This window comes from Prunus mume, linkage group LG7 (genome assembly GCF_029339155.1).
Source record: "Prunus mume cultivar Tortuosa linkage group LG7, ASM2933915v1, whole genome shotgun sequence".
Taxonomy (NCBI): Eukaryota; Viridiplantae; Streptophyta; class Magnoliopsida; order Rosales; family Rosaceae; genus Prunus; species Prunus mume.
In genome coordinates, this window is record NC_142704.1 from 17,765,541 (window position 1) to 17,784,482 (window position 18,942).

The 18,942-nt window shown below is 37.4% G+C and overlaps 2 protein-coding genes and 1 pseudogene across 4 annotated transcripts; all 3 read right to left on the reverse strand.

Annotated features, from left to right (window-relative positions):
- Positions 1-2,663: 2,663 nt before the first annotated feature.
- LOC103337084 (VAN3-binding protein) lies at positions 2,664-6,858 on the reverse strand. Of its 3 annotated transcripts, none has more exons than XM_008240238.3 (7): positions 6,277-6,858; positions 5,256-5,688; positions 4,574-4,952; positions 4,148-4,324; positions 3,760-3,809; positions 3,617-3,674; positions 2,664-3,212 (listed from the first exon to the last, which is right to left on the reverse strand). In XM_008240238.3, the coding sequence occupies exons 2-7, from the start codon at positions 5,520-5,522 to the stop codon at positions 2,974-2,976; spliced, it is 1,170 nt and encodes a 389-aa protein (XP_008238460.2). In that variant the 5' UTR covers positions 5,523-5,688; positions 6,277-6,858; the 3' UTR covers positions 2,664-2,973. The 3 variants fall into 3 exon arrangements, with proteins under 3 accessions (XP_008238460.2, XP_008238461.2, XP_008238463.2); XM_008240239.3 differs by lacking the exon at positions 6,277-6,858 and adding an exon at positions 5,877-6,040; XM_008240241.3 differs by lacking the exon at positions 6,277-6,858 and adding an exon at positions 5,778-6,040.
- Positions 6,859-9,942: 3,084 nt separating this feature from the next.
- Positions 9,943-11,531, reverse strand: TIP2;2 (tonoplast intrinsic protein 2;2). The gene is made up of 3 exons (XM_008240243.2): positions 11,348-11,531; positions 10,723-10,967; positions 9,943-10,497 (listed from the first exon to the last, which is right to left on the reverse strand). Exons 1-3 carry the CDS (start codon positions 11,472-11,474, stop codon positions 10,123-10,125), a joined length of 747 nt encoding a protein of 248 aa, XP_008238465.2. The 5' UTR covers positions 11,475-11,531; the 3' UTR covers positions 9,943-10,122.
- A 3,739-nt stretch (positions 11,532-15,270) lies between these two features.
- Positions 15,271-16,805, reverse strand: LOC103337086 (putative aquaporin TIP-type; annotated as a pseudogene).
- Positions 16,806-18,942: the final 2,137 nt, after the last annotated feature.

The window sequence follows — 18,942 nt, forward strand, 5'->3', positions numbered from 1 at the left end:
TCAACATGAATTCCATCACCGGAAATCACGTGAGCTAAGACTTGTACCTCCGTTAACTAGAAATCACACTTTGATCGCTTCACATAAAGTTGTTTCTCCAACAAGGTCTCCAAAACAGTCTTCAAATGTTGTTTCTGCTCCTCCGTTTTCGAATAAACAACAATGTCAACGATAAACACAATGACAAACTTATTGAGATACGGTCTGAATACGCTGTTCATGATGTCCATGAATGCGGCAGGTGCATTTGTCAGTTGAAACGACATCACCACAAACTCATAGTGACCATACCGAGTGCGGAAAGCTATCTTTGGTATGTCCTCTTCTCATATCCTGATCGCAGGTCGATCTTTGAGAAGTATAGGGCACCTAGTAGGTGTTCGAACAATTCATCAATTCTGGGGAAAGGATACTTGTTCTTGATTTTTGCTTGATTCAGCTTCCAGTAATCCAAGCACAGTCGAAGTGAACCATTATGCTTCTTGGCAAATAGAACCGAAGCTTCCCAAGGTGATGTACTTTCTCGAATGAACCCTTTTGCTAACAGGTCTTCCAACTGCACATTGAGTTCTGCCAATTTCGTTGGTGCCATTCGGTAAGGTCTAATTGAGATTTCCTGCGTTCCAGGTACTAAATCGATGCGAAACTCGACTTCCCTTGTTGGTGGTAATCCAGGTAACTCGTCAGGAAATACGTCTGGGTAGTCGTCGACTACTGGCGTTGCTAGCTTTTCTCCTTTCTTCAGTTTTGCAGATGCTATCATAGAATAGCAGTACAAAACTCTCTTGCTACGATACGCTCATCGAGACTAAGGTCCTTTTCTTCTTCGCGAATGGTAATGCTAACCTTCCTCTTCTCACAATCTATTATGGCTTTATGGTTTTTCAACCAATCCATGCCCAAAATTAAATCATAGTCCACCATCTTTAGTGGATATAAATCTGCTGTTAATAGGTTGTCCTTAACTAACAATTGACAATCTCAGTAAATGGAATCCACATTAGCATTTCCACCCAAAGGAACAGTTAATACTAATATTCTATCCAACATCTTACTGGTTAGTCCTAAAATTTTGGCTGACCACACAGAAATAAAGGAATAGGATGCACCAGTATCAACCAAAAGCTTAACTTGAGTGTTGGATAAAATTGTTGATGCTCTTTTTGGGAGGTCAACTTAGAAAGTAGGTGATAGTGAATGATGGGTGAAGGTGAGAACCTTCAGCATAGGTGTGTGAAGACTTGGGTAAGCGATAAATGTAAAGAAGACAAGATATACGTAGTTTACCCTGTGGGTTACTTCCACGGAGAAGTATGTTCTCATTATAATAGTGTATGATTACATTTGTACATGAGGTTAGACCCGAACATAAAGATGACAAGTGAGATGCCCAGGCCAGGGATCTAGAAGAGAGTCCCCTGCCCTAGAGTCTAGCTCTGAGACCCGGATCCTCTTTTAAGTAGAGAGAAGTCCCCCTTTTACATAGATACTATTCCGTATTTATAGGGAGGTGAAAGTGGGAGGTTTGTGTAGAATTTCGACGTGGGACTTTGTGCAAGTCGTTGTAGTGGTGACACGCTTGGAGATTAGGTTATACAGTTTAGGAGCTTCGGCAGTCGGGAGCTTCGGCAGGTGTCTGACACCTCGGAAGAGTGTCTTCCTTCGACAGGGGAGATGGCGTGGGCCTTGGTGCTAGTCGTGTTGAGACTGGATATGCTCGGTTGATTATGGTATAAACAAAAATAATAGTACTGTCAAGAGCAATTCCTTCTTCTTTGTCCCTGCCTTCCTGCCACGAGGAAAACTCGTCCTCCATTCCTTCCTGGTTGTGGATTTTCAGGTCTCCTACCTGGTCCTGTCTGGTTTCCTCTTGGTGGTGCTTATTGAGCAGGTCGAGCAGCCGGTTTCTGGCGTCGTTTCTCAGCGACTGTTGTCATGGTGCATTTGTTCCACCAGCTTGATTCCGATGTGGACAGTTAGGTCTAATGTGGCCTTCTTCGCCACACGCATTGCAGGTAGTGGTACGGTTCTTCTTTGGAGTTGGTCCCTTGCTACTAGAACCTTCATCTTTCTTTTCCCCAAAGCTCATTTTCTTGGAATTGTTTCTTCTTCGATCCTCAAATCTCCCGGGGTGTAGGTTTCTTCTTGGCTTAAGAGATAGTCTTACTCCAGCACTTGTGCATTATTCACCATCTCTTGGTATGTTTGATCTCCTTGAGCTGTCACATGTCGGCAAATATCGTTCCCAAGGCCTTGTCGAAACCTCGTCGACTTCATTTCTTCATCCGCCATTAAGGTAGGTGCAAAGCGTACTAGGTCAGTGAACTTTGCTACGTACTCTGCCACCGTCATCTTGCCTTGTTCAAGGGTGAACAATTCCTAGATCTTAGTTTGTTTAAAAGCGGTAGGAAAATACTGGTTGAGAAAGTATCTTTCAAACTCGTCCCAGCTGATGTGTTCAGCGTACTCGCCCTCTTGGTGGAGTATTGTGTCCTACCAACTGCTTGTCTCGTTCTCCAGCATTTGGGTTGCGAACCATACACAATACTCTAGTGGCGCATGCATAGAGTCTAACTTTCTCTTAATGTGCTTAAGCCACCCTTCGGCTTTCTTGGCTTCAATCGCCCCTTTGAACTTTCAGTTTTAAAAACCGCTCCAGGAAATAAACATGAAATTGATGTTACTTTATCATTGACATGAAATAAAGTTTCTGGCTAATACAAAATCTGAGTTTGGAATCTGACTTTCATAGAACACACACAAAACTTCTCATGGCACTATGCACAAGCATTCATATGTGACCACGAAATTCGCATATCTTGTAGCGTATAAGAACAGAAAATCGTACCATTCCCTAATGTCTTTGATCCCTGTATAAATCTTCTTACTTGTAACAGAAGTATATTGCGTTTGCATTATCAAAGGTCTTATCTGTCCTATGCTTGGACTACATATACACAAGTGCTGAAGTGACTATATACTATTACTGATATTTAAAAATCCCAGAGAGTGCTCAGTTTCTTCAATGTAGTTGACTCGACGAAGAAGATTTTTGATCCCATCAACCCATTTCTGCTTATGAACCTTGTTCTTGCACTTGAACTCTAGTAGACCCTGTCCAGTTTTGAGCCCGAAATAGACCTCTTCTGAAATTTCCCTCTCTTTCTTATATGGCCAAGCAGAAGTCTCATCACAGACTCCATAAACAACACCTAACACATGTACATTCAGAGATGAGAAATGCTTGCTAAAAAATATATACAAATTTATAAATAAACCCAATCCTAGACATGTATTTATAAAAAAACCCAAGCACTATTTAAACATAGAAACACACCCAAAATCAACCCCAAAGTCAACTTTTTGGGTGTGTTTATAAATGGGTTTTGAGTGTGTGTAATGATGGGTTTTGGGTGTGTTTATATGTTTAAATAGTGCTTGGGTTTTTTTATAATTTCAACCCCCATTTTGGGTGTTTTAGTGAAACTCCCAAAAATATATCGGTCAACAAAATTTCTACGAACAGTGCTGACTAGTTTCCAAAATCAGAGAGGAATGAAGACAGAATAGTAGTGTAAATAGAACACACAATTTGTTAAAAAGTCAACCAGCTTACTTTTGTTTTTCTTGGAGAATGCTCCTCCAACATGTTTACGCTTGAGTTTAACTATAACCTGAAAAGACAAAGATAAAAGTCAGAAACTCAATTTTTCTATCCAACGCTTTCTCCTGATCATTCCTTCGACTAAATTTATTTACCTGAGATTTATTGTTGACATAGACAGAGACACGTTTCCATTGTAAAACACCTGTATACACCAATTTCATCAAAACCTTATGAATTAGTTAAGTCCATTTGACACTTCCAGGTTTAACTGAATTCATGACTCAAGAGAAGCAACATCAAGTTTACAAGCACAGAGGAATTAATTAACGTAAACTTCTACGAACTGCAAGAATTAAAGCTTCTGGTACTTAATGTTTTCGATTTCTGTACAAAACTTTCCAATGTCTAACGGAATTTATGAAATTACAAAGTTTGTGTCCTTACTAGAAGCCAAGTGGTAGGCAATGCAATCTGTTTATATCATACGGGGTCTCTCACATAGTTAATATCGATGAATGAATCCTGTACTTGTTAAGTTACCTTTTCCTGTAAGTTGCAGTAGTTCTCCAACACAGGGAGGATCCTGCTCCTCTACTTGACTATAAAAAGCACCAGCTGAAGGAATTTCAGCCATTCCCCGATCATAGGGACTAATAGCAGCATTCCTTCTTGCTTCTTTCGGTAACCTTGATTTCAAAGCCGATTCTCCTCGCAAAGCTAAAGAAATACTTTGTATTACTTAATGATCAATGGCTTACAACAACAGGAAGACGAGCATGTCAATGTGTTTTTGATATATGCATGCACTGTCACTCATTGGCAAAAGTGAACAAGCAAGACAAGAAATTCATTACTTGGTAAATTTCTGTGCATATTGTAATGATTCTTCACAAATTCTCTGAATCTTTTCATTTGAAAGCTGAAATTTTTGCTTTCTTTTGTTTACTTTTAAATATGAGCAAGTACCTGTAGCAGCAGCTGCTGTAAGAGTCATAAGGTCACCAGGACTTTGAATGTCCACTGCTGATCTAACAGTAGATGCCACATGGTCATGATTAGCTCCGGCTAATTCAGCCATTTCAATGCAATGTGATGCCAGCAACTCTGTAGCCAAAGCCAAAGCCATGGTCGTTTTTGAGCCAGAACCACTGGAGTTTTCTGCTGCAGTTACAGCTGCCAAGGCTGCAGCAACTCCTGCAATGGAGACAGCAGAATGCACTCGTGCTCTTTCTACCCGTTCCTTATCTTTCTTTTTCACTGTGCTACTAGTGAACTCCTTATGATGGAACCATTTGCCCATTGACTTTGTTCTCCGATTATTAACAGACTTTACAGTCTTTCCTGTCTGCAAGAAAGAATCAGAACAATTAGAAAACAGAACTGAACCTGAAATCCAGACTTACAACCATTGATGGAATGTCATGGTGGAGGAAAAAGGTATCAAGAAATACTTATTTTCAAAGCAGCATAAGCACAAAATTCATTATCTAAAAGCTATCCCACTCCTTAGTTTCATTTCATGAATACTTAGGCAATTCAATAGCAAGCCTTGAAGAAAGGGGAACAAAATTCAATATATTGTAGGACCAAATTAGGAAAATACTGCACACATGCATATATTCATTGGAGTTAAGGGAGACTAGCTTACCAGTTGTGGCACAACAGTTGCTTCTGGGAACTTTTCAGGACTTTTTTCAAGAGAAAATTGCTTCTGCTTTTGAGCAAGAGCCTTAGAGATTTCTGAAGCAGAAAGACTCCATGACCTTGACAAAAACTCCATAGGCTCCTGTGGTGTTTGTGGCTGAGGGATTGCAGGCAAGGTTGGCACTATTTTCATCTCCTCAGCTTCCTCTAAATGTTGTAGCCCATGCAAAGAACCAGAACTCTTCCAAGCTGAAAAATAACCACTTTCCATTTCTTAATTTCAAGTTGTGTCTTTCTACAGACAGTTTTTTCAAATGTTCTAACTAATTAATCAGAAAAGCTTTTCTTCTTTCTTCTTTGTGATCATTGGTGGTGGTCAGTTATATATGCCTTTGGGTCCTATCAAAATTTCCACAATTGATGGCTTTGGCCTGCTCCTGTGGATATCAATTGAAGGTAAAAGTTAGCATATACTACTGTAGAAATACTTAAGATATCATTAAAAACAGAACAAAAAAGTTTCTACCAAATTGGTTTTGGTTGTTCAGCCAAAACAAAAGAAAGTAAGCGAACTGCTATGGAGACTGGTGTAACAAAAGCAACACTAAAATCTACTTCAGATTACCAAAAAATAAGGGTTAGTTTTGGATTGAATTTGGAAGCATACACCCTTTTCCTTCTTGAAGCAAAACTACTTTTCAAGTTCTGCTTTACAAAGCAAAATACTTCCAAATGCCAAAAACACGTACTTAAATATTATTAAGCACCGGCAGAGTTTGGAAACTTCCACACACCCAATGAATATTTGTGTAACCCCCCTCTGCTCAATCGCTTATGCTAAAAAAAATATATATATTATTATAAAGCACCGCTTTCTCTCATATGTAGTTGAAAAAGACTGTTGGGAAACAATCAACAACAAAAACCCAATTGGGAATTTTGTAAAATGGCTTGGATTTTGGAAATGGAGGCTTCATAAAAAATGAAAAACCCAAGTGAGAATTAGAAAGAGATTGATTGCTAACCTTCCAAATTTTCCAATCTTGAAAGCTCTATGCAAAGAACAAATCAACCCATTTCTTCTTGGCCAACGAAACTCCTTATATATATACACATTAAGGAGAGCCAGCCAGCCACACACAGAAACAGTGAGAGACAGAATATGTCACACGAACACATACAGGAACCTAGTGCTTTGAGCTCCCATGAATTCAGGTCGGGCTTGCATTAAAAAAAAAAGATTACGAACCAAAAACAAAGAAATGAAAATTATGAAATTAGGATTCACGAAACTCGAAAACTTGGAAACACAAACAGGGGACAAAACACAATCCTGGATAAGTGGGGGAATGGTTTCTTAACGCACGTACAGAAAAACACCAGAGCCTATAAATATGATTAAGAACCCATAAATATGATTAACAGCCCATAAGGGATGGATTAGACTATGAATGTTAATGTGTTAAGGTTAGAGGAAAGGACGAAAGTTGTGTTTTTTTCTTTTCTGTGGTGGATCAGCCGTGGCCAATAGCAATGCATGAAGGTTGACTGGACGGTGGGGACGGTTTGGGAGGCAGGGCTTCTCTTTTTTATCTCTCATATTCCCTCCCTTCTTCCTTCTTCCTAGGTTCTGGTCCCTACGACCCTTGGTATAGAATTTTCCCTACGCTGCCTTTTGCGGGCCACGCGTTGAGTGTTTGTTTGACTGGCTCAGATCAAATTCTTTTCTTTTTTTCCATTTTTCGTTTTTATGACTTTTAAAAAAGGAAAGGAGCAAAACTCGTTTAGTACACCGTATTAAACTCTGTATAAGAATAAATAAAACCGTGTTCGAGGACCAAAAATGAAGGATTTGAACATGAAATCTCTTCTAACATTTAGAAGAACTCATCATTTTGGCAAATAGAACAAGTTTAACAATGGCGGAAATAATAGTTGGTGAACCTTCGCCCAAGTTTAACAATAGAGCAGATGTCAAAAGTCTTGTGCTAGACATTTTGGCAAATATGTTTAAATGAAATCTCTTGATACTGGCGTATTAAATCTGCCAACAATGAATATGCGTGACACGGAGGGTTAAGTTTGTTGCTTTAATAAAGTTTAGAGTCTCATTTAACTTGAACTTTAGGTATCCAAACTGAAAAATCTATTGAAGCCCTTCACGCAAGGTATAACATTTCATGACTTTTGAAATAATCGTCCAATCTCAAAGATAAAGTAGATTATTGTAACTTTCGAGAATAACATGAGATATGTCCATACTTTAAAGGGGAACCACAATAATTAAGCGTCGAATTAATGAAAGAATCAACGTATCATTCTTTAAAGCATCATGAAAGTTCGTAGTATTGAGCTTAGTACTTCCTAATGGCGACATTGCGGATTTTGTTATGCAGGATGCCAAGGTAGGGTGATCACTTGCATTTCTTCTTGTTTGTGAGGAGAGAATAACGCGATGATTTGGTCATCATGGTCAAGGTAGGCTGCCGTGCAGAGACCAAATGTCTCAGCTGAGGACATTGATCACTTATTAGCTCTATCTTTGCCATCCAAGACACCTAAGAAATTGAAGTATGGGTTGGATTTGGATATCCAACAAAAACATGTGCCACAATTGACAACTATGTTACACATTTATTAGTGAATGTCCCACTTGACAGCTATGTTTTTGGTAGCAAAAGCATTGCTTTTTCATTAGTTTCATTGTATTAGCCTCAGCTTCTGAATGGATATGTGATCACTTCTTAGTTCTTACCTACCAAAGATTCCAAACTCATCAAATTTTGAAATTTTGTGGGATGGCACGTATCAATTATCATAAAGGTGTCCTATATATGTTCCCTCTTATATTCTTCTCCTTTCTTTTATGTATGATAGTGATAACATAGATTGGGGTTTTCTAAAAGATGTCGTGCCTTCGGATTTGCTAAGGCTCTTTTATGCTAATTGTCAAGGGTGAGCTCTCTCATGTGCCTCACCATTGCAATGGGGTTGCTTATTGTTTGGCTCGCTTTGTGTCGTCTACTGAAAGTTATATTTGTTGGAATGAAAGTTCCCTTGTTATTTTTTTGTCGAAGAGTTCTCTTATTCTTATTCAAGCCATTCTATTTGGGAATTGAAACAACGATTAATTTTCTTCAATAAGATATTGTTTCTCAAGAAAAGCTTTACTTAATTAGGTCTATCTTTCCACACCGTTTGTTATGCAAGAGTATTGTCCGAATTGTGCCAAACTAGAATGAAGGCACTCTAGAAAAGGAAAATAATATCAAGTAGCCATCATTTCAACCAATTCTAAAAATTTCGCCCCAAATTTGGTATAACACGTTACTCAAACTGATTGGGCCTTTACCTTAGGCATTAACACCATATGGGTGAAGTTGACTAGTTTTAAAAGTCTTTCTAGTGAGAGAAAAGTTGAAATGAAACTCATAAAGTGACCCAAAATTTTAATTTTAAATTTTAAAAAATTTATATACGCATAATCGGACCAATACATTGAGTTTTCACAATGATATCGAAAATTGATTATAGAATATAGAAATTGTATCAATAAATTAGTTAGGCAGATTTTAATCAATATACCTCACACTTGCTCATATACGCATGAATAGATGTGTGTGTTAGAGGAATGCTAGCATCAATTATTCAGTTGGTTATATCTAAAATAATAACAAATTATTAATATATTATGAAACTCACATGCATCAACGGTTCATATTGATCCCGCACGTGCAACATAATTCACTATGTTTAACAATCTTGTTCGAGGCAGTTCTCAAAAAATAAAGACAAATAACATTCTTGTTGGAGGCATCTCATTTCGAGAACGAATTGATTTGATTAACCAATGACATTTTTTGATATAAAAAGTAATACCAAAATGCATAAAATTCATATGGAAACAAACACTGATGAGAAAGCAAAAGGAATATGGGCTGTCCTGTCACCTTCCACTACAACCTCCTTGACTTTTCACCAGATTAGGTTTAACTTTACATACTACAGAAGAGATCAATGTCCACATCATAGAAAAAGAGTGGAAAAGGAAGCCGAGAAGACTTAAAAACCTATCGTTTTAAGTTGTAGTGCTATTTATCCTCTCATTACATAAAACGTACAGCACTTTGCATCAAATAAAGCAGGGATAGTATAGTGGCCTCGACTTTAATCTTTGCAAATTTTGGACCCACACCCACCAAAGATAGAGACATGCAAACAGTTGTGGTGAGAAATTCTTCTTCTTCTTTTTTTTTTCTTTTTTTTTCTTTTTGTTTATTTTTTTTTCTGGGTTAAGCATAAGTAGAAATTAAATATTGGCAGGGTTTATAACTTTACATGGTGGAGAAATTGGCTTTAGTTAAATTCGTTAAGAACATTTGTTCATGTACTAGGTCTTAAATTAGATTTTACACATTCTTAATATCGTTTGTATAAAAAAATTTAGAAATAAACGGTGGAGCTTTCTATTATCTTTATACTAAATAATTGAATTCTCGTTTTCTTCAATTTTCAAATCAACCAAAAAAAAAAACATTTTCTTTAAATATTTGGACTTACTCGAAAAGTGATTGGGACATTTAAATTATAGTGACCATATTAGAGATTTCTAGATTAGGAGTTTTAAGTTTTTCCCTGAAAAACTATGTGAAAGGCGATAAAACCGTAAAATGATGCACCACAATTCACAAAACTCATTTGATTTAGTATATGTACAATTCTTATTCACGGCTCAAAGTACTTTTTTCTTTTCTTCATGGAATTGATGAGTGCAATCGTAGGTACTCAACCCAAAAGCAAGAATAAAGCCAACAAAAACAATAACAACAAAGCAAACAACAAGAGAAACCCCAAAGCATGAGCATATCAAATTAAGCATAATCTTCAGATGCTGGGACTTGGCTGTAGGACCCAATGAAAATGTCACCATAGACGAGCCCAGCCAGCCCACCACCAATTAGTGGGCCGACCCAGTAGATCCAGTTGTCGGTGAAGTCTCCGCTGGCAACGGCCGGGCCAAACGACCGGGCTGGGTTCATCGAGCCACCGCTGAATGGGCCGGCGGCAAGAATGTTGGCCCCAACAATGAACCCAATTGCAATGGGTGCTATGATTCCCAGTGAACCCTTCTTGGGGTCGGCAGCTGTGGCATAGACAGTGTAGACCAGAGCAAACGTTATGATGATCTCAAATACCACTCCTTCAATTGCACCTACCCCTGAGGCAAGTGTATGGGTTGGCACATCCTGCCAAATCCAAAGCCATAAAATCCAAATAAGAAAACTGAATTTAAACCATATCGAAACTGGAATTTAACATATTATGTTATCGGATTGTCAATATGAATATGTTACCCCGCCGTCATAACATGCCAGATATAAGATAAGATAAACTTAATTGGGTCCAATTTGATTAAGTTTTAGGGTCATTGTCTTTGGGTAAATTGTGATGTGATTATCTAAGAAATATACCAATTGAGTGACAAACTTGAGGAGAAAGCTGGCAACGATGGAGCCCAAGAGTTGGGCAATCCAGTAGAATATGCCAGTGAGGATGGTGATGTTGCCTCCAATGGCCAATCCAAGTGTGACAGCTGGGTTCAAATGGCCACCTGAGATGTTTGCAGCAATGGAGACCCCCACAAACAGTGCAAATGCATGGGCTATGGCCACCGCTACCAGGCCCGCAGGGTCCAACGCTGCTGATGTCAGCTTACCTGCATACAAATAGTCATTGAATTATTTGCATAACAACTCCAACATGTCATGTATGAAACAATATTTTAATTAATTACACTATTAAGTAATAATCATATTAATTTTAGCATATTCATAAGTCTCTGCCATTTTATTCTTTTGTGCGTGACTGTCATGATTCAGATTCATAGTCTTGCAATATAAGCATTTGCTTGGCAAGCTGCTCTTTGTACCTGTAACTCATGACATTTTTTTATTCAACTGGTTTATGTAAGTAATTTCATATAGCAAATCTATAAAAGAAAGCGTTATTCGTGCACACTTGTAAGGAAGTGCAAGTGAGTGGTCCATTTCGACACTCTTCATCTTGCATAATTACTTATACTTAAAGCTTAATTACCGTAAGCAATGGCAGATCCAACACCAGCAAACACAAAAAGAAGGGTGGCAATGAACTCAGCTAGATAGGACTTGAGGGAGCCAACACTAAACGAGTCACCAAAGCTACCAAAAGCCAACTTCACCATTTTTGCTCACTTTAAAATCAAAAGAAAGAAACCAAAAGCTAGTTTGAGTTTAGTGGATGCTCTTCACATTCTCTGAGCTTCAAATTTATATACAGTGCTTAGAAATATACCAGGCTAATGCGAGAAGGGCCAACACTGCCGGCGCCAACCCTATGTGCATGGGACCCTATGAGCCGCTGGCACGGTCTGATTGCATGCCGACCAACCGCCAGATCATTTTTAAATTTTGGAAAGAGTTTGTATAACAGAGAGGCATTATGAGGATAAGACAACTAAATTAATTACTTGTATTAATTAATGAACCGACATTAAGTATTATAACTGTTTTAAGGAGATAAGCATGTTAATTCCGATGGAGTACTTGATTATCAGCCTTGGGCACCAACCACTACATTACAATAGAAATTGATTTTATAGAGGTATGATCATGTCGTTTTCCTTCGATGGTAACCTTTAAAATATTGTAGGTGATGTTGATATACAATACAAAGATTAACATGATTTGTTGTCACTTCATGTTTATTGTTTAAAGTAAGTCAAGTTTAATATTAATTATCGAGCTAAAATTATGAGGTGACAAACAAATTTATATAAGGATTCTCTCTCGAGCAAATCCGTTACTATTTTCTCTTAATATTAATTATCAATCTAAACTTGTTACATTAAGGCTTCGTTTGTTTCGCGGAAAAGATTTGATGGGAAATAATTTCTCATGGTAATACTAGGAAATACCACTTTATTTCATTTCCCATGTTTGGTTTAAGTATGAATATAAAATAAAGTTGATTTAATTTTTCAATTATACCCATATGAAAATCAAATAAAAGAAGAACGCATTTAATGTCACATTCCGGGATCGGCTCCGCTTCAGGCCCCATCCTTTGCCCTCACGATTTTGTTTCTGAGAACTCACAAGCAACTTACCTGTGGGTCATTCATCTTGGGATTACTCTAGCCCAACTCGCTTAACTTCGGAATTCCCATAACTTCGAAGCCAGTGAGCTCCCAAAAAGCCTCTTGCTAGATGAAGGCGGACATGTACATATAAAACACATCACCCTCTCTCCGTTGGTTGATGTGGGATGTTATATTTAATGCTAATCGTAATTCTAAATTGTTATGAGGACAAAATAGTCATGAAAAATTTGCATTTAATGTTGGCCCAATTTTCTATGGGAAGGGAAAATAAACCCAAGGGGGAAGGAGGGACATTTTCCCCCCATTTTTTCCATGTTCCAGAAGCAACCATTTCTCATGCTTGGACTTCCCAAACATGAAAAACAATTGATTTCCCATCCCCAAACCTCTCTTCTCAAACCAAACGCATCCAAAGGAAAAAAAAAAACCCAAGTATGTCATGGTACTTGTTGGGTTGAGGACTTGAGGTCAGCTAGAATATTACTCAAACAAATATATGGAAATTTGAGTTATACTAGTTTTAATTTGCACTGCAGCAGTACTAGTTTTAATTCTCAACTACTTTAGGAATCCAGTGTGATAATTGAAGAAGCAGCTTCTCGACTTTCGAGTTGAGGCATGATTTGGCATTTTATAATGAACAATTATGATGGTGCTTGTATTAGTTTATTGTTGTTTCATGGTTAATTAATTATTGCGCTTGAGCTTTTCCAGTTAAGAAATCATTTAAAACCAAGTTTGGTTCATATCACTATTTGTTAAAAGCTGTGTTTATTCTTGAGAATTATTATTCACACACACTCTACCCTTATTATTATCTTTTTATGGTAAAATAGTTAAGTATATTTTTGGGACTTCATTTAGCCAGTGTCCACACTCTCACATAAGTAGTCACGTTTTGTAGATAAGAGTTATAGATACTCTTTTTACATAAGTAGTCACGTGTTGTAGATATGAGTTACAGATATAAGTTATGTCAATTGGTCAGTGCAATAAATCTGCCCCCTTACATTCAAGTTCAAATCCACATCCTCGAAAAATCACATGCTAGCTGCATCAAGGGCATGTTGTTAGAGCGAAGTGGTACACACTTGTTACATGTAAATATTTTCTCCCAAAGGTTGATACTGACATTAGCTGTAGGATGACTAAGAATGCCTAGAAGGGGTGAATAGGCCAATGAAAGATTATAATCAATAAACAAAAATTAAACTTCGGTAGCAGGATTATTATGGCTTATCAATCTTGAAACGTGCTGAGCATAAAAATAAAGGAACACGCAGAGAATTATTTTACATTGTAAAACCCCATCTCTAGGGAAATTTCACAGGACTTCTCAATCTAGAACAAATCCACTATATAACGATGATTACAAGAAGTACTCACACACTTATCCTAGACACATTCTAGATAATGTTTTACCGACTTCTTTGTAACTCAACTTCTATCATGGGATGATATTCGACACTCCTTATGTTGAACACAATACTGATCGCGATTGCTTCAAGCTCGTTGGAGGAAAACCGCCACCATGGTCTTGGTGCCCTCAACGTATGAGTCACCGACATGTATATGAATGCAATATGAATAATGAAAGGATTTGATACATCACCAAGCAAACATGGAACACTTGATGACTTATCTCAAAAATATTCACATCAGTTTTCTCTTCAAAATTCCATATGCTCAAAATCAAATATGTCAAAAGTTGTGTTAGTAAAAGAGAGGCACATGGTCTTTTATACAAAACTTGTTCTCTCTAGTAAGAGAGAAGCACAACAGCCCACAAATGCTATCCTATCATGAATATGAGTTTTGATTCACTTTAGATGCTATGTGATGATGCCAACTGAAGCAAGATGTGAGGAAACCTAATGACTTCCACTGCAACCAATTTTTTAAAAACAATATCTACCTAAACAAATTAATTAGAACAATCAAGTATGAGCTGATTTCAACATGCAAGTCATAATAGGAAATGATAATATTTTAACTTAAATTGAAATAGAGTCCAACTAGAAAAGTAATCTCAAGAGATAAAATCTAATCCTATTAAAAATAGGACTAACATAACAGTGCTTGAGTGAAAATAACTCAAACTAATCCCATGATTTCTGTAATTTTATTACAAGGAAATATATTTTCTTTATGTGTGCTGCATCAGGGAAAGAAAATTCCACTCCAAGGGGTTTGACGGTTTGAGTTCTTTAGGCATCCTTTATTTGTTTTTCTTACAAGTTTTTATTTGTGTTTTGTGATTTTTAAGTAAGATTGTTGGCATATCATAGAACAATGTGATCATAGATGTGTGTAATAGGAAGAAAAAGATTTAGTGAGTAGTGACAATCGAAAGACTTGGGTAAGGCTGTTTTGCAGTGATTGAATCCAAGAGATTGATCATTTTCTCTTCTCATACATGTTGGAATCGTCATGTTTCGGTTTCACTTTTGAAATTTATGTGGTTCTCCCTTTTCCTTTCAGTGCTTCTGACAGGAACTTAAATGTTCCAAGAAGTCGAGTTTCTGCGAAGAAGGACCAAAATGAAACGCAGGTGAGATCACTTAACCAGTTGAAGTTAAAATAATAATTGTCTCCTGCTATATTGATAGGTCTTCTTCCATATTGGTATGTTCAAACTTGACAATGTATAAATTCATAACTGACTGCAGATTGAATCTTATTTTTAATTGGATTTAAACATAGATGCTTACTGTTTTCTTCATGAATTTAACAGATGTCATCACCTTCAACAAGTGCGTCTAGGGGACAAAGTCCTTGGCATGACAATCCTGTTTATATTAACAAGAATATGCCATCAAACCACAGAGCCTCTTTGGAAAAAGACGTAAGAAATGGAATTCAATTTCTCTGTCGTCTTTCAAAATTGTGTTTCGATAAATCTTTCAATAGCGTGAGGTGTGGCTGAGATTAATATGATCTCAAATACCACTCCCTCAATTGCATCTACCCCTGAGGCGAGTGTATGGGTTGGCACATCCTGCCAAATCCAAAGCCATAAAATCCAAATCAGAAAACTGAATTAAAGACATATCGAAACTGGAATTTAACATGTTATATTATCGGATTGTCAATATGAATATGTTACTTTATACAATAAGATAAACTTCATTTGGCCCAATTTGATTGAGTTTTATGGTCATTGTCTTTGGGTAAATTGTGATGTGATTATCTAAGAAATATACCAATTGAGTGACAAACTTGAGGAGAAGCTAGCAACGATGGAGCCCAAGAGTTGGGCAATCCAGTAGAATATGCCAGTGAGGATGGTGATATTGCCTCTAATGGCCAATCCAAGTACGACAGCTGGGTGTTAGATTTCCAAATAATACATGTTCTAGATCTTTCACACAATCTGAAATATGTAAAGACATAAACACATATATGGAGCCATCTTACTAGAGTACACGACCTCTGAACTCATCCAATCCGTAGCAGCAGCAATCCTAGCAAGAACAAGAACGGCTCAAGACTTCTGTTGTCTCTTAGAATCTGTTTCAGCTCTCTCTTTATGATTAGAATAGGGTTAGAGAACGTGTCTGATGAGAGCAGGGCCTTAAGCTTATATAGGGCTATGTAAAGTCGTCTCTACTCATCATCGAGGGCCGACTTGACTAATCTTCCAATCCCACTAGATCGGCGCACGCATGAACGGCTACAAATAGGACCCGCACGCATAAACGGCTACAAATAGGACCCGGGGTCCTATTTGTAGCCGTTCATGTGTGCACCGATCTAAATAGGAAAACATAACACTGTGTTCAAATGGCCACCTGAGATGTTTGCAGCAATAGAGACCCCCACAAACAGTGCAAACGCATGAGCTATGGCCACCGCTACCAGGCCCGCAGGGTCCGAGGCTGCTGATGTCAGCTTACCTGCATACAAATAGTCATTGAATTATTTGCATAAAAATTCCACCATATCATGTATGAAACAATTTTTTAATTAATTACACTATTAAGTAATAATCATATTAGTATCAGCATATCCATAAGTCTATGCCATTTTATTCTTTGTGCGTGACTATCATGATTCAGATTCGTAGTCTTGCAATATAAGCTTTTGCTTGGCAAGCTGCTCTTTGTACCTGTAACCCATGATATATTTTTATTCAACTGGTTTACGTAAGTAATTTCATATAGTAAATCTATAAAAGAAAGAGTTACTCGTGCACACTTGTAAGGAAGTGCAAGTGAGAGGTCCATTTCGACACTCTTCATCTTGCATAATTACTTATACTTAAAGCTTAATTACCATAAGCAATGGCAGCTCCAATACAAAAAGAAGGGTGGCAATGAACTCAGCTAGATAGGACTTGAGGGAGCCAACACTAAACGAGTCACCAAAGCTACCAAAAGCCAACTTCACCATTTTTGCTCACTTTAAAATCAAAAGAAAAGAGAAGCAAAAATTAGTTTGAGTTTAGTGGATGCTCTTCACATTCTTTGAGCATGAACTTTATATATAGTGCTTTAGAAATATACTAGGCTATGCAAGAAGGGCCAATACTGCCGGCGCCAACCCTGTGTGCATGGGACCCTATGAGCTGCTGGCACCGTCTGATTGCATGCCGACCAATCGCCAGATCATTTTTAAATTTTGGAAAGAGTTTGTATAATAAAGAGGCATTATGAGGACAAGACAACTAAATTAATGAACCGACATTAAGTATTATAACTCTTTTAAGGAGATTAGAATGTTAATTCCGATGGAACATTTGATTATCAACCATGGGCACCAACCACTACATTACAATATAAATTGATTTTATCGAGGTATGATGATCATGTCGTTTTCCTTCGATTGTAACATTTAAAATGTTGTAGGTGATGTTGATATACAATACAAACATTAACATGAAGAAAAGTATAAATTTTAACATGATTTGTTGTCGCTTCGCGTTTATTGTTTAAAGTGAGTAAAGTTTAAGAGGTGACAACAAATTTATATAAGGATTCTCTCTTGAGCAAATCCGTTACATTTTTTCTTAATAATTATCAATCTCGACTTGACACACTAAGGTTTTGTTTGGTTTGTGAAAAACCTATTGTAATGCTAGGAAAGTAACTAGGAAGTACCGTTTTATTTCCTTTTCTATGTTTGGTTTGAGTATGAATATAAAATAAAGTTGGTTTAATTTTCCAATTATACCAATATAAAATTAAATAAAAAGAATACATTTAATGCTATATTATAATTCTAAATTGTTAATGATGACAAAAAAGTCATGAAAAATTTGCATTTAATGTTGGCCAAATTTCCTATGGGAGGGAAAATGAAACCCATGGGGGGAGGAGGGTTACATTTTTTCCCCATTTTTCTCATGTGCTAGAGGCAACCATTTCTTATGCCTGGACTTCCCAAACATAGAAAAGCAAATGATTTCCCATCCCAAACCTCCCTTCTCAAACAAACGCATCCTAAGGGAAAAAAATAAATAATATAAAAAAACTCGAGTATATCGTGGTACTTGTTGGGTTGAGGACTTGAGGTCAGCTAGAATATTACTCAAACAAATATATGGAAATTTGAGTTATACTAGTCTTAATTTGCACTGCTGCAACACTAGTTTTAATTCTCAACTACTTCAGGAATCCAGTGTAATAATTGAAGAAGCAGCTTCTCCACTTTCGAGTAGAGGCATGATTTGGCATTTTATAATGAACAATTATGATGGTGCTTATGTCAGTTTATTGTTGTTTCATGGTTAATTAATTATTGTGCTTGAGCTTTTCCAATTAAGAAATCATTTAAAACCAAGTTTGGGCTTTTCCAATTATTGTGTTAAAGGGTTATCTACTGTAGATGTATATGAACTTGGCCCCCATTTGCAATTAGGTCCGTGAATTTTTTTTTGAGGCAATTACATTCGTTAACTCGATAAATAGTTACAATTGGATCTTATCGTCCAACTCTGTCAATTTATCTGTCAAAGTAAGAGGGTAAAAGTGTCCCTTCAGGTTCTTCATCCATCATTGACCCCAACTCCACCTTCTTCATCCATCATCAACCTTAACAACCCCACCTCCATCTTCTCAAGTTTACAATACAAATCCATATCAAACAGTTTGTGATTAGTAGAAACCACATAGGATTTACTTGGCTCTATTTATAGATGCACAACAAGGGATTAATAAGAATAGATCTTAGAGCCAGCACCTTATATAGGGTTCCAAACATAGCAAAATTCCCTTTTGGGGTATTCCAAAGTTGTAACCTAGGCAACGAAAAAGGGGCCCGATACTTCAACTAGAGGAGCGACCCTAACCCACCTGCAACCCTTGATTTTGCCAACATGGCAACAAGCCTGGACTGGCAGCAAGAAGTCAACTGAATGACCAAAGCATCGGTTGCTTCCACTTGCGGCCTTCTTCGATCGCCTTGCTTAGTGCAAGCACCAAGCAAGACCTATTTCATTCGACGTTAAGGCGGGAGATGGGTTGTAGATTAGGAGATGAGGGTGGGTTGCAGGTTGGGTTGGGATCTGGTTTTGAGGGTGGTGGGATAAGGATGGGGGAATGGGTTGAGA